Raw genomic sequence first — 24,518 nt, 5'->3', positions numbered from 1 at the left:
TGACTATGGACCAGGCCCACAAGAACTGGAGGCCAGTGAGTTATTATCCAATGGTAGAGTCAGACCCACCCATAAATAATGACATCTCACCTGTTCAGACATTTCCCAAATGATCGTAGGGTGTGTCTGGATGCAACATCGTACAACAGTGACTCTTGCATTGAGAAAGTTCTTTTTAATCCTTCTGATTACACCAGCAAGAATATCCCAGATTAGAGATCTGCGTCTTTAACGTCTCTTTAACCCTCGTTAATCTTCCTTTATCACAACAGAAACATAGAGCAGGCTTCATGCTCACAGTTCTGGCAGGTGGCAGTATCTAGCCAGAATCTAGTATTATTATTTCATATCATTTAATTAGACATGATTTAGTTACATGGAACTTAATTGCTTTCATTGCATCTGCTTTTACACTTACATTCTGTTTGTGACAAGTGACCCTGCTTATCCCATTTAAAGTAGTGATATCCAGTTTTTCTTCTCAAGTAAATTTATTTTTATACAAAAGTGAGTCCCTTGGAAGAAAAACATTAGGTCAATAGGAGTACAGGCAATACACAAAATATTATGATGCTATTTTGCAGGTATGGCGAACACTGTGAACAGATTGATGTTTGGAAAATTCTTCTAGAACAGTGTTTATTAAAAGGTTGGAATTTCCACTGGCAGAGGGGCTTCTCTCTGGGTTGCTGTGTCCCAGACCCCACCCATCTTCATATCTTCCTGCAGAGAACCCCATCCCGAGGTTCAGAGTTATGGATCCTAAGCCAGAATTAGCCTGAGGAGAGAGAAGGAAAAGGTTAACCCCCTTTCCATAATAAAGCTCTGGGTTCTGGGCCCAATTCCCTCATCGAGGCCCCATCAGCCCAGCCACGAAGGCAGGATCCCCCACCCTCCTTCACAAGGGCAAACTGAAGCTCCGAGTGTTTAGGGCTGTGGTCCAGGTGATAGGAGTTCAGCAAGAGAACAGGGACCCCCAGTTCCTCTGTCATCCTAGAGGACCCCTCCCACCCCATCCACTTTTCCAGTGCTGGCCACAGGAGGCCCAGGCTTCTGGGAAGGTTCCTGTTCAGCTGGTTGAACTCGAGGAATCTCTTAGGGCTGGGGCTCAGAGAGGGAAGGAGCTTGCCCGAGGCACACGCAGCCCTACCTCAGACGGGGTTTCTGCAGTCCCGGCCGCAGGCACCCAGGCAGCACCGCTTGCGGCCCTGGCAGTCCGAGTCCTTGGAGCACAGGTGCTGCACGGGGCTAACGCAGCGCAGACGGTCCTCGGGGCATCTGCCCATCTTAACTGCAACACGGGGACCGGGTGAGCCCTGCCTGTGCCCCGGCCCTGGGGTCTGGGGTCTGGCTGGCACTCAGCAAGGTGGAGAGGGACCCTTACCTGAAACCTTCCGGACACACTGGAGGAAGCACCCTTGGTGACAGCACTTCATCCCTGAGGGACACTGGCTGTCGTGCAGACACTGATCAGGCACGGAGAGGAGGCAGGGCCCGTCATCCGGTGGGCAGCCCCCAGACTTCTCTGTAAGAGAACTCCCCAAATTTTGCTACTGGAGGCAGTTCAGAATTCAGTATAAGCGCTGTCCTGGGGATCGCGCGATCTAAATTCTCCATTCCGTACTTCTTTGCCCATTGTTTGCAACTTTTTTTTTTTTGGAATGGACTTGCTTTTTTTTTTTTTTAATTTTTTATTGACATCTAAAGTGAAATGTAACATTATGTTAGTTTCAGGTGTGCAATGTGATGATTTATTTTTGTATGTCCTGCAAAACGATCACCACAGTGTCTCATTAACGTCGGTCACCATACATAGTTAAATTGTTTTTCTTGTGATAAGAATGTTTAAGATCAGTTCTTTTAGCTACATCCAAATGTGGATTGTAGCATTATTAACTGTAGTCGTCATGCTGTACACTGTATCTTCGTGACTTATTTTATATCCGGAAGTGTGTACGTTTTGAACCCTTCACCCATTTCACTCCCACCCCTACACCCTACCTTTGGCAACAACCACCAAGTGTTTTCTGTATCTATGAGCTTGGTTTTTTGTTTTTTAGATAATCCCATATGGTATTTATCTTTCTCTGATTTATTTCACTTAGCATAATGGCCTCAAGGTCCATCCATGCTGTTGTAAATGGTTGGCAAGGCTTTTGTTGTTGTTGTTTTTTAGTTTGTTTGGTACTCCAAGCCTCAGTTTTCTGTCTGTGAAATGGGAAGCTAGACTCCATCCTCCCACGGTTGGTTTGAGACTCAGATGACATATAAGGCGGGGAAAAAAAAAAACAACGAAGTTCATAATCTCCACCGGGGCAACTAGACCGCGCCTGGCCTGGCCCCAGCCCATGACTCTGGTTTCTTCGTCTACCCTGTCTCCACATGGCGGCTCCTGATCAACTCCAAGCTGCTTCTCTTTGTAGGCCCTGTTTTTTGCCCCATGTATTACTCTCAAGTTTTCATCTGCCTTCCCTAACCTTCTCTCCAAATCCAGGCTCCCCACTCACAGACATATACACAGAGACACAGTCATATACACACACCGGTGTGGTCAGAGTGTTACAGGCCCAGAAGGGATGGAAGTGGAGGCATCGCCTGGGTGGGGAGGCACCTGTCTGGCTATCTCTGCAGCCCCAGCCTCTGCCATCTGTTGACAGGTCAGACTCAGCCTTTTAAAGGAGGTGGAGGAGAAGAGAGGTAGAGTAGGTAGAGCTTCCTTCTGACAGATCCCCGAACCCAGAGTTGTACACAACTCCGGAGTCCCTTTCACAGATTGGGCTGGGAGACAGAGAAGCCTGGAGAAGGACACAAACAAGATGGGCAGGGGGCCAGTCCAGACCTCGTTTCCACAGAGGATGACAGAAAAGACCATCTCCCTGCCATGCAGACCCACAGGTCCAGACGCCCCCATGGAGACACCAAAGAGCAGGGACCGACCGTCCACTCCAACCCTCCCCAGAGGCACAGGAAGACACGTGTTCTCACACGGACATGCATGCAGGCTCAGACACACACGTGTGCAGTCGTCCCTAGGGATACATGGGCAGACGCAGATCACACTGACAAGCAGGCACAAAGCTACACGTTTAACTAGAGGTAGACGCATGCATGTGAACACAGTCCTACACTCAGATGTGTAGACAGGCAAGCACCAGGAAACTGGCAAGAAAACATTTACAGCTGCACACGCAAACAGGCTGACAGGCATGAAGATGTACAGACAAGAGGCAAGCTGCTGAAAGTACTAAGAAGTGGGCACACGTGTGCACACACACACACACACACACACACACACTTACACTTCATTGCCTACCTTCCCCCAAACCCTTATTCTCGCCTTAAAGGTAGAAACCACCTCTGTCCTTGGAGCCGAGGAACCTACCCATACTCACCTCCCTTCCTCCTGCCCAAGGCAGCAGGTAACTGGCTCTCCAAACCCAGGAGGGCCACCAGGAGGAGGAGGCTCTGGGCTCTCATGTTTCTGTTGCTGACACCTGATAAGGTAGAACCCAGAGGCCCCCAGATTAACACCTACTAACCTTGGGAGGCTAGAGCAACTGAGTTAAGGGAGGAAGGAGAGGGGATAAACAGAGTGGTATGTGTCTGTCTCATCCTGGCCCCACCCCCTGCCCAAGAGCCACCGTGCAAGGCTGCTTGTGTAAGAATTGACGATGGGTGAGGACTTGCCCTGCGTGTCAGGGACTGGGATCCGGTCCTGCCTGTATCGCCTACTTGGGTTGTGATTTGGACAAGCCTTGTCCGTGTTTGGACTTCAGGTTTTCTCATTTGTATAAAGGGTGAGAGTTGTTGAGTCAGATGGTCCCTTCCTTAGGTCTCTAACATCTTGAAGCCCCAGCCGTGGCTTAGGTGGAGGACAGAAGTCAGCTTTGAATGTCCAGGAAGGGTTTGCAGAGCTCTGAGACCTGCGAAGGGAAGCATTCAAGTTAGGATTAGCGCTCTCTGCTGGAGACAGCTGGCCCAGGCTGCCCCAGTGAGTGGGGCCAGCCCTGGTCTCTCCTCTTGGGCTCTGATGGATGAGAGAGAGAGACCATCCTGCCTTTAGTAAGATCACCTTCAGTGGCATCTGGTAGAACTGCCCTCTGCTTGGAGCTGGCTGAGCTATCAGGGGTGGATGATGGAGCGAGGCTTTAGGTTTGGCTGCGGTGGCTGGTCACAGAGGTTGAAGGTGGCCTCTGGGACCCCTTCCCTGGCCCTAAGGGATCCTGAGCAAAAGGTCATCTCAGCCAAGCACCCCCGCCTAGATTTCACATCATCTGGCTCCTGTGTTTGGTGGAAGAGAGATAAGTGGAGCTCAGAGTCCTAAGGGGCCCCAAGCGGAAATGTACTGAACCTGAGTAACTCACCAGGACAGGAGGAGATCAAGGCCATCCTCCCCGCCCTCCCATTTGAAAGATGAGGGAACAGTCGGCTGTAGATGGGAGGGGGCTGGCTCAAAGACACAGTTAATTCTTAACTAGGCTGGGATGTCTTCTTCGTGAGAACATCGCTTCTCCATGATCCCCATCCTGTTCTCGGAAGCGAGGCGATACCTCCTCTGACCCTGAGAAACGAAGAGAATGTTCCAGTCCAGGACAACCCTCACAATCAGGAAGTGCTCCTGGGGGTTTAACCTCATGCTATCTTCTAAGCTCTCAGGAAAAGAAGGGCCCTGTAGTTCATGATCTGATGTGACTTTGGAAATTCTGGCATCCCCTTGGCAGCTTTGTTTAGAAGGAAAATTTTATGAGGCTGATTTTTATTCCTAATTACAAACTACACAGACTACTTGGCTGTTGTTCACAAGAAAGTTCAATAAAAATCTAAATCCCAAACTGAAGCTCAGAGAAGGAGAGCTATTTTCCTGAGGTCACACAGCAAGTTCACGGCAAAGCTGAGACTGACTTCCAGGCCACTGTTCTTGAAGTCACTCAGAGTATCTCCTTCCAGGAACTTGAACTTCCTTGGCACCTCCTTGGAACAGGACTGTGAGACCAGTGCATGGACAGCAGAGCCGTGAGGTCACTGGGGTCTGTCTAGGAAAATCCCCCTTCCACTGTAGGTTCCTGCCACCCCTTAAGTCTTCCCTACCCCCAAATTATTATTGTCTAGAGAAACACTGGGCTGGATGAAGCACAAGCTGGAATCAAGATTGCCGGGAGAAATATCAATAACCTCAGATATGCAGATGACACCACCCTTATGGCAGAAAGCAAAGAAGAACTAAAGAGGCTCTTGAAAGTGAAAGAGGAGAGTGAAAAAGTTGGCTTAAAGCTCAACATTCAGAAAACGAAGATCATGGCATCCGGTCCCATCACTTCATGGCAAATAGATGGGGAAACAGTGGAAATAGTGGCAGACTTTATTTTTATGGGCTCCAAAATCACTGCAGATGGTGACTGCAGCCATGAAATTAAAAGACGCTTAGTCTTTGGAAGAAGTTATGACCAACTTAGATAGCATATTAAAAAGCAGAGACATTACTTTGTCAACAGAGGTCCATATAGTCAGGGCTATGGTTTTTCCAGTAGTCATGTATGGATGTGAGAGGTGGACTGTAAAGAAAGTTGAGCGCCAAAGAATTGATGCTTTTGAACTGTGGTGTTGGAGAAGACTCTTGAGAGTCCCTTGGACTGCAAGGAGATCCAACCAGTCCATCCTAAAGGAGATGAGTCCTGAGTGTTCATTGGAAGGACTGCTGTTGAAGCTGAAACTCCAATACTTTGGCCACTTGATGCAAAGAACTGACTCATGTGAAGAGACCCTGATGCTGGAAAAGATTGAAGGCGGGAGGAGAAGGGGACAACAGAGGATGAGATGGTTGGATGGCTTCACTGACTCAATCGACATGAGTTTGGGTAAACTCCGGTAGTTGGTGATAGACAGGGAGGCCTGGCGTGCTGCAGTCCATGGGCTCACAGAGTCGTACGTGACTGAGCGATCGAACTGAACTGAACTGAGAGGACACTGCTCATGCCACTAAATTATTCTAACATATCAGAGACTCAGCGTGTTTTGCCTTATCATTTATTTCTCAAAAGAGACCACAGGAAGGAGGTTACTATGCCAACCAGGCAGATGGAGTGCCTGCCAGTGGAGCTGAATCTCAGACTCCAACAGGAGAGATGCTTAAAGAGCAGGGACCTCCCAGTAAACTGTTGCAGAACACGTTCTGATATTCCTGGGACATAATGAGGTGAGATGGCAGGGCTAGCAGAGCTGAGGGTTGCTGGTCTGGGTTGGAGCCTGCAGGGAAAGTGGGTGTGCCCAGTAGGGAGCTACCTGCAGGTGTGGGGAAAATGTGCAAGACCCAGTGTGGAGACTTCATTTTCCTCCACAGTCTGTACTGGCTGCTGGGCATTAGATAAAATAGCAACGTCTTCCACATATAGCAATGACCACATATAGGAGAGGAACCTCGTCATCCCACCCTCCCAAGCTCTTGGTTGTGTCTCGAACCCTTGTAATTGTCCAAGCCACCTTCTTTGGTCTTCGTGGCTTGAGGGTGTGCCAAGACCCTCTCCAATGTGAGTATTTTCTTGCTTGCCCAATATGTAGCACTGGCTCAACTCATTACTGGATTTCCTTCAATGGCTTTGTGTTGTAGCTGTCAACTTTGTGTGACCAGGGGTGGAGGTGAGTTGAGGAGCCTCCTGTGTCTCAGTCATGGACCAGAACTTCCTGTTTTCAGTTCTTTTACATATACATCTGGGAGTGGAATTGCTGAGTCATCTGGTAATTCTATGCTGACCTTTCGGAGGAACTGTCAGGCTGTTTTGCACAGAGTTCACACCATTTTACCTTCTCCCCAGCAATGTACAAGGGTTCCAATTTCTTCACCTCCTGGTCGATGCTTGTCATTTTCCATTAATTTTTTTTTTCTTAAAGTCACACTATTGGGTATGAAGTGGTATCTTGTGATTTTGATTTGCATCTGCCTAATGACTAATGACTGGAGAAGGAAATGGCAACCCACTCCAGTATTCTTGCCTGGAAAATGCCATGGACGGAGGAGCCTGGCAGGCTACAGTCCGTGGAGTTGCAAAGAGTTGGATACAACTGAAGTGACTTAGCAGCAGCAATGACTAGTGATGTTGAGCATCTTTTCCTGGTGCTCACTGGCCACTTGTGTATCTTCAGAGAAATGTCTAAGTTCTTTGCCCATTTTTAAATTGGGCTGTTCATCTTTTTAATGTGGAGTTGTGAGATCTTTGTATAGTCTGGGTCATAGGCCCTTATCAGAGACCTGGTTTGTTTCTTCTTCTCAGCAGGATCTTCTCACTATCCTGCTAGGATCCTTTGATGCACAAGTTTTTAATTTTGCTGAAGCTTATGTGTTTTAAATATCCTTTGACTTGAAGCTTTTATATATAAAGCAGTCAGTGGACTTACTCTTTGAGCTACCTCTCTCCCTCATCCTCCTATCTGATGGAAATTTTGGTATTTGTACTTTATCACAATAGGTCACATTTACATACTATTTATTACTCCTTCATCAGACCTAATTCCACAATGAAAATGTTCAGTACTCAATAATAATCATGTTGCTAATTCCTGCAAATGTTTCTTGATTGAATAAATCTTGTCTCTTGGAAACTCCCCAGGAAAGTTATCAGAAACAATATTTCTTGAGTTCTTGCACATTTACAAATATATTTAGGTCAAGGACAAATAAGTTGTACAAAAATCCTCAGTGCGTATTTTCTTCCATAGAGTATCTAAGTTTTGCTTCACTATTTTCTGGCATTGAGTATTGCTGTCTTACAACCTGGTTTTTTAAGGTTTTGTTTCTTTTTTAGTTGGAGGAGGGGTGTTGGCCTCCTGAAGGCTTCTATTTTTATCTTGAAAGACCACAATATTTACTTGCATTCATCTTGTGTTTACTATAATGTGAGCTTTTATACAGCTTATATGATTTCCAAATTTCTTTCTGATTTTAAAATCAGAGTCAGGAACTATCTTTTGAAAGGAGTATCTTATTTGAGTGGGAAGGGTTGGAAGTAATAGGTTTCTGAATTTAGCTCAAGGGCTCCCTCCTCTGTTGCAGTTTTCCTAATACATAGGTGGACTTCTCTTTCCTAGGCACTTGTTGAAAGAGGAGGGCTCCCACCATCAGACCTGGCCACTATGAGATATTACTCCAGCATTGCAAGGTAACAACCGCTCTCATAAATACCCTGTATTCTTCTCTATTTATTTAATTCATATCTCCCAGCACTTGTGTCCTGCCTTGCTTATTCTCAGACCCACTCACTTCAGCTCCCACTCTAGGTGGGCACTTTGCTTTCTGAGACGTGAATATTTTCTAATTGGAAGTGTAAGTATGGGAGGGAGCTGGGGTATGGCAGGTACTGTGCAGAGTCTCCATCTACATGCATTTCAGCTGCTCCCAGACTGCCTTCCTGCAGGGGTTGTAAATCAAATGCCTATCTTCCCCCAGACTCTTTCATATCCAGGATTTCACGGGTGATTCGGGTTCTTACAATGAGATGTGCTCATACAATAGCTGAAATTCTTTTTCTGCTTGAACTACCTAGGTGATTTCTTTTGACTGCCTCTGATTCATGCACTGTTTTACTTTTACATTATGACATATTTTATACATCCCTTTGTAACACTTATAATGATTATATGTGTATATAATCATTTCTTTAGATGCAACTCTCAATTACCCTATTTTCTCCACTCACGTGATTACTTGAGTGCTTTATTCTAACCTGTAATGAATTTTGGTGGCTCAGTGGTGAAGAATCTGCCTGCCAATGCAGGAGATGTGAGTTTGATCCCAGGGTCAGGAAGATCCCCTGGAGAAGGAAATGGCAACCCTCCCCAGTATTCTTGCCTGAGAAATCCCATGGACAGAGGAGCCTGGGGGGCTACAGTCCATGAGGTTGCAAAAGAGTTGGACACAACTTAGCGACTAAACAACAACAAATTATGAATTTTGATTTTCTTTATTCAATATGTTCAGATCATAAGAGTAGTGATTTTGCTGTGATGAAATAAAATTCTTATTTCCAGGCAGGATAAGAAAAAATTGGACATAAAATTCTCTCTTGCATCCATTTGGGCCTCTTCCCTTCCTCCCTAACGTGTAGTGTGCACTTGCATTACATATTAACCAAACTTCCTCGAAGATAGGAACATCTGCTTGACCATAAAGATAACATTTTCCCCTTTCTTCTGACATTAGCAATATAATTTCTTCAAAGGACAGTATTCTTTCCCAACTCTGCAGGAGATCATAGACTTCCCACCCTCTTTATATGGGCTTACCGGCACTATGGTCCTTGGTGAACTTTGTATAAAATATCAGTATGTCACTTTGATATGTGATCCTTTGTTTCAAAAATGTGTATGCCTGTGCCTTCAACTTGCACCTGGCGGAACAGTTTCTCAGAGCTTTCTGAGAGTCTCTCTTCCGGGTTATAATCCTAGTCTGGTTCAAATAAAATTCCCTTTCTTCTTAATTGTTAACTGAACTTTCATCAACCGTTGTAACAAGAAAAAAATTAGAAACTGATATGGATAAAGGCAGAGCTACCCTGCTTGTCCTCTTTCCCGTCCCATCATCATCATGTAACCAGTATTCACAGCAGTGGCTATTCCTTCAAACACTTTTCCTTTTTCACACATAAGTATTTTCATATACAGGAGTTCTATGTTCAACTGGAATATTATCAAAACCCATATAGTACTCTCCAACTTTTTTTTCTGTTGGTAAGATTGCATGGACATCACTGGAAGTCAGTAAACAGAGATCTAGTGATATTCATTTCTTGGTAATATATTTATAAATGTAACAGGATCCCATCAGACATGATGAGTTTTTTGGTAAAGCAACATTTATTTATTTTTCTTCTCCTTCCTTCTATCCTGCCTTCTTAACCTGTATCCTCCTTCAACCACTTCAGTTCAGTTCAGTTCAGTTGCTCAGTCGTATCCGACTCTTTGCGACCCCATGAATCCTAGCACGCCAGGCCTCCCTGTCCATCACCATCTCCCGGAGTTCACTCAAACTCATGTCCATCAAGTTGGTGATGCCATCAGCCATCTCATCCTCTGTCATACCCTTTTCCTCCTGCCCCCAGTCCTTCCCAGCATCAGAGTCTTTTCCAGTGAGTCAACTCTTCACATGAGGTGGCCAAAGTACTGGAGTTTCAGCTTTAGCATCATTCCTTCCAAAGAACACCCAGGACTGATCTCCTTTAGAATGGGCTGGTTGGATCTTCAACCACTTAGGGAATGTATATTAATATTATGATGTGCAACCTTCTTAATATGACAGTAGCGATATTTGTTTACTATAACCAAGTTAGAAACCTACTCTCAATATGCGCAAGTCATCTCTCTGGTGGCTCTATTTTTTTTCATTGGCGTATCTGTCTATGGTTGTTGTAATACCACTTTATCATAATTATTACAGCTTTAAAATAAAACTTGATATCGCCTACATCAAGTCTTATTAAATTATTCTTCTTCAAGAGTATTTTTGCTATCTTGCCTTTTGCATTTTTTGTATGCATTTCAGAATTGCATTGCCAAGTTTCTCTTGGTTTACTTTTGCAAAAACTTTTCTGGGGGTTTGATTGCATTGAGACTGAAAATCAATTTGAAGAGAATTGGCATGCTTATCATATTGAGTATTCCAATCCATGAACATCATATACGTTTCTGATTTGGGGGTATTAAAAATGTCTGTCACTAAAGTTTTATAATTTTCTTTGTAGTGTTTCTGCACAAAACCTATTATGTGTATTTATAAGCTCTTCATGTTTTATATGATTATACAAATTATTGATAGCACATTAAAAAGCAGAGATATTACTTTGCCAACAAAGGTCTGTCTAGTCAAGGCTATGGTTTTTCCAGTGGTCATGTATGGATATGAGAGATGGACTGTGAAGAAAGCTGAGCACCAAAGAATTGGTGCTTTTGAACTGTGGTGTTGGAGAAGACTCTTGAGAGTCCCTTGGACTGCAAGGAGATCCAACCAGTCCATCCTAAAGGAGACCAGTCCTGGGTGTTCATTGGAAGGACTGATGCTGAGGCTGAAACTCCAATACTTTGGCCATCTCATGCGAAGAGTTGACTAATTGAAAAAGACCCTGATGCTGGGAGGCATTGGGGGCAGGAGGAGAAGGGGACGACAGAGGATGAGATGGCTGGATGGCATCACCTACTCAATGCACATGAGTTTAGGTGAACTCCAGGAGTTGGTGATGGACAGGGAGGCCTGGAATGCTGCGATTCATGGGGTTGCAAAGAGTCGGACACGACTGAGCGACTGAACTGAACTGAACTGAAAAATTATTGAAGTTTCATTTGCTGATTTGTGTTGTTGATTTATGTAGTACCACTGAGTTTTGTATATTTCCTTTGTATGCATCTATTGTGATAAATTCTCATTGATTCTAACAATTATCTGTAGATCTGTTTGAAATTTTATGAACATAGTTGGTTTTTGTGTTCATGAATCTATGTTCTGTGAATAAGATTTACTTAAAATCTTCCTTTTTCATAGAATCCTTGTTGATAATTTTATTTGTAAACAGCTTTATTGACATATAATTGACATGAGTCCTTATTAAGCTCTGCTATCAAGATTATGTATACTTCATATGACATGCTGGGAATTGTTTCTTATTTTCTATTTATGTCATATTAGAATTAGTTGTTCCTTGTTTGCCTTATAGAATATGCTTACGAAGAGGTCTGATCCTGGTGCTTTTTTTTGGTCAAATATTGTTGACCGTTGTTTCCATCTTTGCAATGGTTTTCTACTTTTTCTTGTGTCAGTTACAGTTTAGAAAGTTACTTTTTCTATGATCCTTTTGTAGTATTTAGGACTTTTTTTTGTCACGTGAATTGAAAACATTAATGAAACAATTTCACGAATTTAAGGATATCATGAAGCAGAAATGCATAAGTCCAGAGCAGAAAGAATCGAACAACAGCAGGCATTATCTAGAGAACAGGAGAAAAGAGTGCCACCCTGAGCTATTTTGAGCAGGTCTAAGAATGAGTTAAAATTTTTACTTACAAACCATATCACAGATAAAGACCTTTCTCTATAATATGTAAGGAGTGCTAGAAATTGACAAGAAAAAAGCTAAAGAATATATAGGAAAATGAGCAAAAGAAATAATGTTTTCAGATAAAGAAATATAAGTAGCTTTTAAGATATGAAAAATGCTTGAAATAATTCATGATGGAGAAATGCTAAAGTCTCTCACTGTTTCCATCGTTTCCCCGTCTACTTGCCATGAAGTGATGGTACCGGATGCCATAATCTTAGTTTCTTGACTCTTGAGTTTTAAGCCAGCTTTTTCACTCTCCTCTTTCACTTTCAAGAGGCTCTTTAGTTCCTCTTTACTTTCTGCCATAAGGGAGGTGTCATCTACGTATGTGAGGTTGTTGATATTTCTCCTGGCAATCTTGATTCCAGCTTGTGCTTCATCCAGCCCAGCATTTCACATGATGTACTCTGCATATAAGTTAAATAATCAGGGTGACAATATACAGCCTTGAAGTACTCCTTTATTTTCTTGAGCTCTAAAATCACTTCAGATGGTGACTGCAGCCATGAAATTAAAAGACACTTGCTCCTGGGAAGAAAAGCTATGACCAACCTGGACAGCATACTAAAAAGCAGAGACATTCCTTTGCTGACAAAAGTCTTTCTAGTCAAAGCTATGGTTTTTCCAGTAGTCATGTATGGATATGCGAGCTGGACTATAAAGAAAGCTGAGCACTGAAGAATTGATGCTTTTGAACTGTGGTGCTGGAGAAGACTCTTGGAGAAGACTCCTTGGACTACGAGGAAATCAAACTAGTCAATCCGAAAGGAAATCAGTCCTGAATATTCATTGTAAAGATTGATGCTGAAGCTGAATCTCCAATACTTTGGCCACCTGATGCAAAGAACTGACTCATTGGAAAAGACCCTAATTCTGGGAAAGATTGAAGGCAGGAGGAGAAGGGGATAATGGAGGATGAGATGGTTGGATGGCATCACTGACTCAATGGACATGAGTTTGAGCAAGCTCCAGGAGTTGGTGAAGGACAGGGAAGCCTGGCGTGCTGCAGGCCATGGGGTTGCCAAGAGTAGGACATGACTGAGTGACTGAACTAAACTCAACTGAAACAGATGCTAACTAAAACCTTCAGCAGTGCATTACTTCTCACTCATCAGATTGGTAAAAATCGAAAAGATTTTGCTCATGTTTAATTTTACTAGCTATGCCAAATGTATTTTCAAACAGGTTGCATGAATATACAGTCTTACTAGTAATGTGTGACAGTTTCTTCTCTCTACAAAACAATGAGGAAAAGGTAGACAACCCAGCGAGAAATGAGCCAGATGCTTGAGTTAACAGAAAATTAGAAAATCCAAGGAAGTGGTTACCTGTGTGGAAGATGGACAGGTAAGAAACTGGCGAGGAATAAATGTTGATATGGCATATATACAAGAAACACTCTCTTTTTGTTCTTGGTACGTGAGTGCAGGCTGCCATTTTAATGTTTTAATTCTTTAAGGAGTATCAGTTCTACACACTTTTATGTTTGCATAATTTATTTTGTGATGAGCTTTTTCTTTTTTTAAGTAGCCTGCCAACTCCAACATCTTGTATTTGTTATAGCTCCTTAATGTTTCAGCAGCACTGGTGGACACGATGAGGTCTGAGTCCAAAGAAACAAAGGATGGAGATTTAAACTGTTTGACTATAAAATACTTGGTTTGCTTTCCTCCCTGTCTCAAGGCTATGGTTTTTCCTGTGGTCATGTATGGATGTGAGAGTTGGACTGTGAAGAAGGCTGAGCACCAAAGAATTGATGCCTTTGAACTGTGGTGTTGGAGAAGACTCTTGAGAGTCCCTTGGACTGCAAGGAGATCCAACCAGTCCATTCTGAAGGAGATCAGCCCTGGGATTTCTTTGGAAGGAATGATACTAAAGCTGAAACTCCAGTATTTTGGCCACCTCATGCGAAGAGTTGATTCATTGGAAAAGACCCTGATGCTGGGAGGGATCGGGGGCAGGAGGAGAAGGGGACGACAGTGGATGAGATGGCTGGATGGCATCACTTACTCGATGGACGTGAGTCTGAGTGAACTCCGGGAGTTGGTGATGGACAGGGAGGCCTGGCGTGCTGCGATTCATGGGGTCGCAAAGAGTCGGACACGAATGAGCAACTGATCTGATCCGATCTGTCTCACTCAGAATTCAACTGTTATTTCCACACTTCAGTTTCTCTCCCGGACAATACCTAATATCTGGGTATTCATTTTTTTTACTCTGAACTTGGACAACAGTGACAAAAACCAACTCAGACTAGCTTAGGTAGTTTATTGGGTCATAACCGAACTATGGGAAAGGTGTGGGAAGAACTGCTCTCAAGATAAAAGGGAATGAAGGGCTGACTGGTCCCTTCTGAAGCCTCTCTTACCATCATTTTTCTGCTTTTCTAATTGAATTAGATTTATTTTTCTCAATATATTCCCTTCTCCCAGACTGATACCATAGCTTCAGAAGTTTTCAGGCTCATCTCTCCTATCTTTACCAAAAGGAGGGACTTCCCCTTAGTGTCCATTTAAATGAAGGATGTCAATAGACCACACGCACGCATACACACACACACACACACACACACACACTCTGATCTGTGACTGGGTGTCAGGCTTTCATGATCAAAAATTCCCATTAGATTCCTAAGTTGATGGTACAAAGAACCAGGAGTTCTTCGGAAGAAACAGGGGGCCTGTTCTAAAAAGGTGAAAGTCTTGTTGGATGTATGCACTGTAGATATCCACCTTATAGATGATTTCTACTTTCTTCCTTTTATTTTACAGGTGTTCCCTCTCTTCTTACTGAGATTTCAAGAGCGTCACACCACTATGTGACTATGAAAACAGTACCCGGGCCCTACCACTGACTTGTTGAATGAATGTGGGTGATTCCTCTCTCTCCTTTGGGCTTCATACTCTTTAAGTATAAAGAATTTGGTTATGATCATCCCTACAGCCCAGCCAGCCTTACTTCTTTGTGACAATGTGAGATAACTCTTGCAGCTATTAGAAATGATGTAACAACCGCCATTTCTCCCTGTGGATAATCCCTGGGGGAGGGCCCAAGGTCCCTCTCATGATAGGGGAGGATATTTCCTGGCAGAACTAAGAAAAAGTAAGTCTTATCCCTTTGATACCACAGACCCACCCTTGGCACCAGGCCAACCTGGAGCTGCATAAAACTAGGCTTAGCTTCAGTTCTCAGCTATATGCCTCCTGACAACATGAAGACTACAAGCTTCTTGGTCCAGATGGTGGTCCTTCTCGTCCTTGGGACTCTGGTGGCACAGGCAGGTGTCGTAACAGGTGAGTGGATGAGTGGCCTGGGTGGGGCTGGCTTGGGTTGAGGAGAAGATGTTGGGGGCAGCCTGGGTCTTGACAAGGGGCAGCATGCAGAGCTGGAGCCCACTCTTCCACCTGGACAGAAGGTTTTGAGTGTATCCAGAGAAGTAGGAAATTGCCCACTAGACTCCATGTGCATTCTGTCCCAGGACGGAGAAATCAGGGCTGTTTGTGGAAGGAGTGTTGTAACATGACCTTGGTCTCAAGCATTGATACTTGGACAAACATGCAATGAAGTAAGGAGCACCAGGAATCTGGGCCCTGGGTGTGGGGGGTCTCTTCCCTGCCTGCCTGTCCCATCAAAGCACATCAGTCCTGTAAGAGGAGGTTAAGAACTAACAGGGCCTCAGAAATCATGGAGTCTGAAGACCTCTGTTTTCCAAAGCAGGACACTGAGACCTAGAGCGAGGTGAGGAATTGTCAGGACAATCTCCAGAGCAGGATGGAGCTCAGGTCTCCTGGCATGTATCTCAAAGCTCCTTGTCCTTCCACCAAGTTTCCTCAAAGATGACAATGTGTCCTCATCTCCTGAAAGTCACTCCTCCCTGGCATATCCTCATCAGGGCCCCAGGACCCAGAATGGAGGGTGAGGGGAAGAAATGGACACCCAAAGGAAACCTGGTCCTATCGAGCTTTCCCCCAAAGCCCAGGAACAGCCATCTGAAAGTTCAGACCCTAGCTAGCCCTGGTGAGCCTTTTCTATCTCAGTGTCTCTCAGCTTAAGGGACACCGCAGTGAGCAGTGGCTGGACCTGGAGGAAAGACTAGATAGTTGAAGCAGACACATTGGTCTAAATGTGGGGATATTCCTTTCAACAGGTAGTCCGAAAGGTCAAGGAAATGTTTTATTCAACAGAAAGGGTCCAGTCAATGGTCAATCTCCTGACAAAGGACAAGATCCAGTGAAAGGTCAAGACCCAGTCAAAGGACAAGATCCAGTCGTAGCACAAGACCGAGCCAGACTTCGATCCAAGCATGGCTTCTGCCCCAGGGTTCCGATCCACTGCAACGTGTGGAATCCCCCTAACCAGTGTTGGGGAGATGCTCAGTGCCCAGGGGCCAAGAAGTGCTGTGAAGGCTTTTGTGGGAAGACCTGTATGAATCCCCGGTGAGGTGAGAAATGGGTGGAGGGAAAGGAGGCCCGTGAAGGGGCAGAGAGGCCGACTGGCAGAGGGCGATCCTAAGCTAGTGGGGAGAGGACATGGGAGGTGATGGAGAGACTGAGAGGTCTCAGGGGCTACAACTGGGGTCCTGAGAAGGATGGCATGTGGACGTGGTCCTGCCTCCCACTGCCTCTGAGTCTCTCGCCTGCTGACTCACGTTTCCGATTCTCTTTTCTTCTACCAGGTAGAGTCTGTGCTTGTGCACCTGTGAAGTCCCCAGGGATGCAGGCCCCGGTGCCTGTAGCACGACCCTCTCCCACACTGCCCCTTCTTCCTCTCATCCGGGAGGCCCAAGCTTGAGCATGGACTGCCTCCCTCATGGACTTTCCAATAAAAGACTGCTTTCAACTCCATTTGTTTCTGGTTCCTGTGACCTCTGGTCCCCTGAGAGCTCCAGGGAAATGGGTGTGGGATTGGGACTTCCTGTCCCCAGTGGAGAGTGGAACAGGACCCATGACAGATGTTCTTGGGGTGTGAAGGAGAGCCGGGGCAGGAACAAGAGGCCTATTCCTAGGGTTCACTGTAGAAATCCCAAAATCAACCCAAGAACTACAGCCTCCATTTCACCAGGAAATGGAAACCTAGACATTTGGCCTCTGGCCTCTGGCCTCAGATCAGGGAAATAAACCCCTAAACTTCCCACTGACCTCCACTTCTGACCTGGCTATGTTCAACCCTGCCAGTGTGACCAACCAACCCTCCTGGCTAAACCTCTGACTCCCTCCTTCCCTTCCTCTAATGTTTCCCATGAATCTGTATCCTTCAAGAAGACAGAAAGACAGATGCCAGGAAATCCCTGCTCATGAAGCATTTCACCTGTTCATGCCTGAGGTGACCTCCAGTAACATGTAATTCCTTTGGGTGAAGCAATGTCCTCTCCCAGCTTTCTATTTCAAGATGTGAGTGAGGAGGCAAGACACATCTATCCTTCCATGTCATTGCTGAATAAAGTTCTCTAGGGACATAGAAGTTGGGGTAGAGTAGACTGGAGGAGTGAAGACAGCAGGAGGGTGTATGTTCGGTAACGTTGGATGACCTCGTGGCTTTGCTGTTGGCTCAGCTGCCCCACTGCCCTTGTGCAATGGAGTTCTCCAGGAAGAAGTGGGAGGAGCCTGGGGGTGCAATGGGCACCCCACTTGGGAGTCAGGAGACCTGAGTTCTAGCTCTAGGCTCCTCCCAACTTGCTAGATGACTGCAGATAAATCTCTTTCTCTCTCTGAGCCTCAGTTTTGTCTATTCAGTTTGAGGGGAGTTGGGTGAAATTATTCTGGAAGTATAGTGATGAATGTCAGTTCGGCCCTGATATTCTGGTGCTGAAACATCTCTTCTTTGTGTGTGTATGTTGGGCTCTGCTAGAGGGGAGGTGGGGAGCAGACACTTTGTTGGGGGTGAGAGAACAGAGAGCCCAGTGTCCCTTAGACACCCCCCAGGAGCCAGGGTTCCCCTCTGATTCTCCAGGGGATGGACTGGACCACGCATCTTGGAGCACAGACAAGAGCAGTGCCTAAACTTCTGGCCTGAGAAACATATAATACACCACTGGTGGTAAGAATGGTTTCTGTCTTAGTGTTTTGTCTCTTCCAGATCCTGCACTAAACATGTCATAAGTATTGTCTTATTTCTCATTAGAACTCCCTCAGGTGGGTCATATACACCTCTTTAATTTTGTTAAAAGATTGAAACCATGGGACTTCCCTGACAATCCAATGGGTCAGACTCTGCGCTTCCAGTGCAGAGGGTGTGGCTTTCATCCTCAATCAGGGAACTGAGGTCCTGCAAGGCACACGGCACAGCCAAAAAAACCAAAAAGATTGAAGTCATGAAAGCGTCATTAATTAACCAAAGACACAGAGCTAGTAAATGATGATAAGTCCTAGTTTTTCAAAATTTTTATTGAAGTATAACTGATTTACAATGTTGTGTTCATTTCTTTTGTGCAGCAAAGAGATTCAGTTATCCATATCCACACAGACTCTTTTTCATATGCTTTTCCATTACGATTTACCACAGGATACTGCATATAGTGCCCTGTGCTATACAGGAGGGCCTTGTTGTTTATTCATTCTATATATTATAGTTTGCACCTGCTAATCCCAAACCCCCAATCCATCCCTCCCCGCCCCCACCCCCTTGTAACCCTAAGTCTGTTCTCTATGTCTGTGAGTCTGTTTCTGTTTCACAGACAAGGTCATTTTTGTCACATTTTAGATTCCACCTATAAGTGATATCATACAGTATTTGTCTTTCTCTTTCTGACTCTCTTCATTGAGTGTGATAATCTCTAGGTTCACCCATGTTGCTACACATGGCATTATTTCATTCTTTTTTATGGCTGAATAGTACTCCATTGGGCAGGTTATGGTGGAAAGATCTGACAGAATGTGGTCCACTGGAGAAGGGAATGGCAAACCACTTCAGTATTCTTGCCTTGAGAACCCCATGAACAGTATGAAAAGGCAAAATGATAGGATACTGAAAGAGGAACTCTCCAGGTCAGTAGGTGCCCCGTATGCTACTGGAGATCAGTGGAGAAATAACTCCAGAAAGAATGAAGGGATGGAGCCAAAGCAAAAACAATACCCAGCTGTGGCTGTGACTGGTGATAGAAGCAAGGTCCGATGCTGTAAAGAGCAATATTGCATAGGAACCTGGAATGTCAGGTCCATGCATCAAGGCAAATTGGAAGTGCTCAACCAGGAGATGGCAAGAGTGAATCTTGACATTCTAGGAATCAGCGAACTCAAATGGACTGGAATGGGTGAATTTAACTCAGATGACCATTACATCTACTACTGCGGACAGGAATCCCTCAGAAGAAATGGAGTAGCCAACATGGCCTGCCCGGGTCCAGCCCCGGCTGATCCAGGGAGTTCGAAGTGGGGACGGCATTGGCGAGGATCAGGATACAATAGCTTCAATTAGATATTAATTAAAGATGTAAAGAGTAATAGAATGAGGATAGCTCAGTAGGAAAATTCAGTGGAGAAAAGAGGCTGAGTAGCTTGGTTTACACGGGAGACCAATAAAACTTCAAGACAAGATGCTTGCACCACTCACGTAGGCCACAGGCGTCCTTCCGTTCTCCCGAAGGAGAGGAGACACTGAGGCCTCCCTGGTCGGATCTTAGAAGCCCAGGCAAAATTAGTAAGCTTGGTGGGTTCCGCACTCCAGATGGAGACTCAGCCAGAGTTTAAGAGAGATAGCGACGTGGGGAGACCAGTATTTCGAGAACCTGATCCCAACTCTTTATTTTCCATGGTCTACTTTTATACACTGAGATGTTATGCAAAAGTCACGTGGGGTCAGCAGTCCTGACTTTTATCAAAGTCAGGTGCTTCATACAAATGTATACAGAGGTCTTAGGGGGTGTTACATCATCTTCTGGCCAGGGGGCCTGCTGACAATTTATGACCCTCTCCTTGTGACACTGGTCAGTCAACAAGGACACTTATTTCTCCAGGGGTCATTATTCTTAAAACAGACGCCACCCAAATAAAGTTACATTCCTATAGGGTGAGGGTGTAGTGGGTTTTAATTAAGGAAAGAATTTACTTAGCCTAAGGTCTAATGTGATTAATATCAAAGGTTAATACTTATTTCTTCTATATATTCATTAATGTGTGTAAGGGCAGGGGATGTGGAGACTTAGCAGTAAACATTGGCTCAACAAATGAAAAACCCTTCACCGATACAATTTCTAATCAGTCCACTATACTTATACTAATAATTTTCTAACTTTCTAAGGAACCTGTTTTTAGAAGGTTTAAAGCATCTTGTGCCTCTCATGGTTGGGAGGCTGTGAGCAATCACATGTGGCCGGACAAGCCTGTCAGGCAGGCTAGAGAACCTTCAGAGGAGTTTGTAGGTTAAAACACTCTTGTCATGCCCAGGAGTTTTTATTAACTGGAGCTCTAAGTTAACTCCTTCTCCGAAAGAGGTGGTGGGGGACAGCCCCCCATAAGGTCAGAGGTGTAGGTGAGAGCACAAAGTAGTAAAGTAGGCAGGCTCTGGTTATGGGGGTAGATGCTCGAGGATTTCCAGGGGGACCCCTGAGGCTTGAGCCCGCCTTTGCGTATGTCGAGCCTCCTTCCTCATGACCTTTGCCACGGGCGGAGTGCCTCACGCCAGCTCCCTGCATCTCCCTCTTTTTTATTTCTTAAAACAGCCAGATGCAGCTCAGTTGCGAGCTTCCGAATGCTCTGCCAAAGAATCCTGACAATACAAGGAAGAATGATTATGAGAAGTAGGATTAGAGCACCAACGACAGCATAACTAGGGATATTACACAGAATATTTTCTCCAGAAATGAAGTTAGAGAAGGTGTGAAAAAAGTCATTAGCTGCTCCAGCAGCAGTAAAATCCAGTCGAGAGTGTTCCAAGTTCTGTATTTGATTATGAAGTTTCCCTAAGTCCAGGTCAATATCAGAACTATTCCAAACACCTGAGATATGATTTTTAATCTTTCCCATTCATAATCTGTCTCGTTTACCTTCAAAGATGTCACACATATCCACCTGTAATCAGCATGGCATGTCAAAGCCATCTTCACCTTTAAAGCCTGTAACTCAGTCCTAATATGCATTATTGCCTCTTCTAAGGCGTCTTCTCTCATCTCTAATTTCCTATCTATAGCTTCCTGAGTTGCTAGAGTTAAAGAAACATTTTTAGACATGGTATCAACATACTGGGCAGTATGCACTTGTTGAGTCAATGATATTGCTGCTGCAGTAACAGCACTAATTGCTGCAATTAAAGCTGATATTCCTAAAATAAGTAAGCCCACAAACCATCGCGATCACATTAAATCCTGTAGTTGTTGTAACATGGCGAGACCGTAATTGTCATACCAGTGGGAAGTCACCGTCACGGGTATCATGAGATAGGGTGGGCGTCGCAACACCACAAAAGAGCAAACATTATATTGAGGGGTCAAACAGGTTGAAAGAATACATTGTTCACAAGTTACCACGTTAGGTCCACCTGAATAATTCATGCGTACATTGAGTTTCTTGGAGTCATTAGTAAAAAGAAAAACATAAGGCGAGGGTAGACAAGCTAAAACAGAATAAGTAGAATTATTTTCTGATTGGAGTTCGCGCTGCAGCAGCCCTGTCAGTTTTGTCGGGATCTCGATGTTTATCTTTCCTCCCCTGCTGGCGGGCGCCGCCCCTGCTCCCTCGATGAACCGGCCTCGGGCTCAGTGGCGGCCAAGCAAGCACAGACAGATGCTGGCGGGGCTACCGGCTGCGACCACTGTGCGCTGGGCTCCGGCAGCCAGGTTGGTCCTGCCCGTGGCTCCCGACGCGTGGCCGTTCCGTTCGGTGGCGGCGGCGGCAGGGGCAGAGGAGTGCCCCTCCTCCTTTGTGATCGAAGCAATGGGGGAGCCGGATGTCTGGGGGACAGCAACATGGTGAATCAACCTGTCCGGGATCTAAATTGGAGAATCTGCGTCCTGTGGAAAAATACAAGCATATCCTCCACCGCTGGTTAACAACGGGTCGGGACCTTTACATTGTCTGGGGAGGAGGTCCTTCCATTTGATTAATGGCTTTGCATTCAATTGCTCCGGGCACCAATGGCGAAGCATTGCAGTAGTTCCGGCCGAATCAGCATTTAAAATATGTATTACAAAAAGAGCATGTTGCAAGATTTGATGGGATGGGCTATACTTAAACTCCCCTTCTTTTAATTTTTGAATTTGAAGCTTTAATGTTTGATGTGCTCTTTCCACAATGGCTTGTCCCTGGGGATTATAAGGGATGCCTGTATGGTGTTTAATTTTAAACTGTAAACAAAATTCCTGAAAAGACTTAGAAGTATAAGCAGGGGCATTATCAGTTTTCAAAGCCTTTGGCAGACCTAGATATGAAAAACAGGTAAAGAGATGTTGTATAACATCTTTAACTGCCTCTCCGGTATGAGCAGTTGCAATAATGACATGAGAAAAGGTATCTACAGTTACATGAACAAAGGAAAGTTTTCCAAATGAAGAGATATGAGTTACATCCATTTGCCAGAGTATGTTAGGTTTGAGACCACGAGGGTTAACTCCCATAGGTAGACTATTATAAACAGTGGGGCAGCGTAAGCAAGAGTGAACAATCTCCCTAGCAGTTTCTCTGGGAATTTGGAATTGATATCTTAAAGCAGTAGCATTTTGATGATGAAGTAAGTGAAAGGCTCTGGCTTCCTCAATCACCGTAGCCACTGTATTTCTGGTTAACAAGTCAGCCAAGTCATTAAAGGCATTTAAAGGGCCGGGCAATCTGGAATGAGCCCGAATGTGTCCAATGAAAAATATTTTATTTCTTTTCCAAATTTGTTGCTGTAAATTACTTAACAAATGAACTATGGTAGTTTTATTTTCAGGCAAAACCACAGTTTCAATGTGTGGAAACAATCTGACAATATACTGAGAATCAGAATAAAGGTTAAATTCTTCATCTGCAAACATAGCAAAAGCCCCTATGAGTCCGAAATGCAGTACTTGGATGCAATCTCAAAAACACCACAATGATCTCTGTTCGTTTCCAAGGCAAACCATTAAATATCACAGTAATCCAAGTCTATGCCCCAACCAGTAATGCTGAACGCTGAACCCTGAAGAAGCTGAAGTTGAACGGTTCTATGAAGACCTACAAGACCTTTTAGAACTAACACCCAAAAAAGATGTCCTTTTCATTATAAGGGACTGGCATGCAAGAGTAGGAAGTCAAGAAACACCTGGAGTAACAGGCAAATTTGGCCTTGGAATACGGAATGAAGCAGGGCAAAGACTAATAGAGTTTTGCCAAGGAATTGCACTGGTCATAGCAAACACCCTCTTCCAACAACACAAGAGAAGACTCTACACATGGACATCACCAGATGGTCAACACCAAAATCAGATTGATTATATTCTTTGCTGCCAAAGATGGACAAGCTCTGTACAGTCAACAAAAACAAGACCAGGAGCTGACTGTGGCTCAGATTATGAACTCCTTATTACCAAATTCAGACTTACATTGAAGAAAGTAGGGAAAACCACTAACCATTCAGGTATGACCTAAATCAAATCCCTTATGATTATACAGTGGAAGTGAGAAATAGATTTAAGGGCCTACATCTGATAGATAGAGTGCCTGATGAACTATGGAATGAGGTTCATGACATTGTACAGGAGACAGGAATCAAGACCATCCCCATGGAAAAGAAATGCAAAAAAGCAAAATGGCTGTCTGGGGAGCTATTTGAAAATAGCTGTGAAAAGAAGAGAAGTGAAAAGCAAAGGAGAAAAGGAAAGATATAAGCATCTGAATGCAGAGTTCCAAAGAATAGCAAGAAGAGATAAGAAAGCCTTCCTCAGCGATCAAGGCAAAGAAATAAAGGAAAACAACATAATGGGAAAGACTAGAGATCTCTTCAAGAAAATTAGAGATACCAAGGGAACATTTCATGCAAAGATGGGCTTGATAAAGGACAGAAATGGTATTGACCTAACAGAAGCAGAAGATATTAAGAAGAGGTGGCAAGAATACACAGAAGAACTGTACAAAAAAGATCTTCATGACCCAGATAATCACGATGGTGTGATCACTGACCTAGAGCCAGACATCCTGGAATATGAAGTCAAATGGGCCTTAGAAAGCATCACTACAAACAAAGCTAGTGGAGGTGATGGAATTCCAGTTGAGCTATTTCAAATCCTGAAAGATGATGCTGTGAAAGTATTGCACTCAATATGCCAGCAAATTTGGAAAACTCAGCAGTGGCCACAGGACTGGAAAAGGTCAGTTTTCCTTCTAATCCCAAAGAAAGGCAATGCCAAAGAATGCTCAAACTACCGCACAATTGCACTCATCTCACATGCTAGTAAAGTAATGCTCAAAATTCTCCAAGCCAGGCTTCAGCAATACGTGAACGGTGAACTTCCAGGAATTCAAGCTGGTTTTAGAAAAGGCAGAGGAACCA

The 24,518-nt window shown here is 44.5% G+C and overlaps 2 protein-coding genes across 2 annotated transcripts in view; one reads left to right on the top strand and one right to left on the bottom strand.

Moving 5' to 3' along the window:
* Positions 1-607: 607 nt before the first annotated feature.
* On the bottom strand, positions 608-3,577 carry LOC147360170 (WAP four-disulfide core domain protein 5-like). Its single transcript, XM_086330860.1, has 4 exons — positions 3,393-3,577; positions 1,385-1,525; positions 1,151-1,291; positions 608-778 (listed from the first exon to the last, which is right to left on the bottom strand). Exons 1-3 carry the CDS (start codon positions 3,475-3,477, stop codon positions 1,152-1,154), a joined length of 366 nt encoding a protein of 121 aa, XP_086186986.1. The 5' UTR covers positions 3,478-3,577; the 3' UTR covers positions 608-778; position 1,151.
* Positions 3,578-8,040: 4,463 nt separating this feature from the next.
* Positions 8,041-24,518, top strand: part of LOC147360168 (uncharacterized) — a 90,856-nt gene continuing 74,378 nt past the window's right edge. The window contains exons 1-5 of the mRNA XM_086331253.1: positions 8,041-8,150; positions 14,849-14,945; positions 15,207-15,370; positions 16,225-16,346; positions 22,652-22,662. Coding sequence (XP_086187379.1) covers positions 15,274-15,370; positions 16,225-16,346; positions 22,652-22,662 — 230 coding nt within the window. The 5' untranslated portion in view covers positions 8,041-8,150; positions 14,849-14,945; positions 15,207-15,273. The remainder of the gene's footprint in view (positions 8,151-14,848; positions 14,946-15,206; positions 15,371-16,224; positions 16,347-22,651; positions 22,663-24,518) is intronic.

The sequence above is a fragment of the Bos grunniens genome, chromosome 13, assembly GCF_055505025.1.
Source record: "Bos grunniens cultivar Pamir isolate PY7600 chromosome 13, Bosgru_T2T1.0, whole genome shotgun sequence".
Taxonomy (NCBI): Eukaryota; Metazoa; Chordata; class Mammalia; order Artiodactyla; family Bovidae; genus Bos; species Bos grunniens.
Note: the sequence above shows the minus strand (reverse complement) of the source record. Positions and strands in the feature narration are given on the sequence as shown.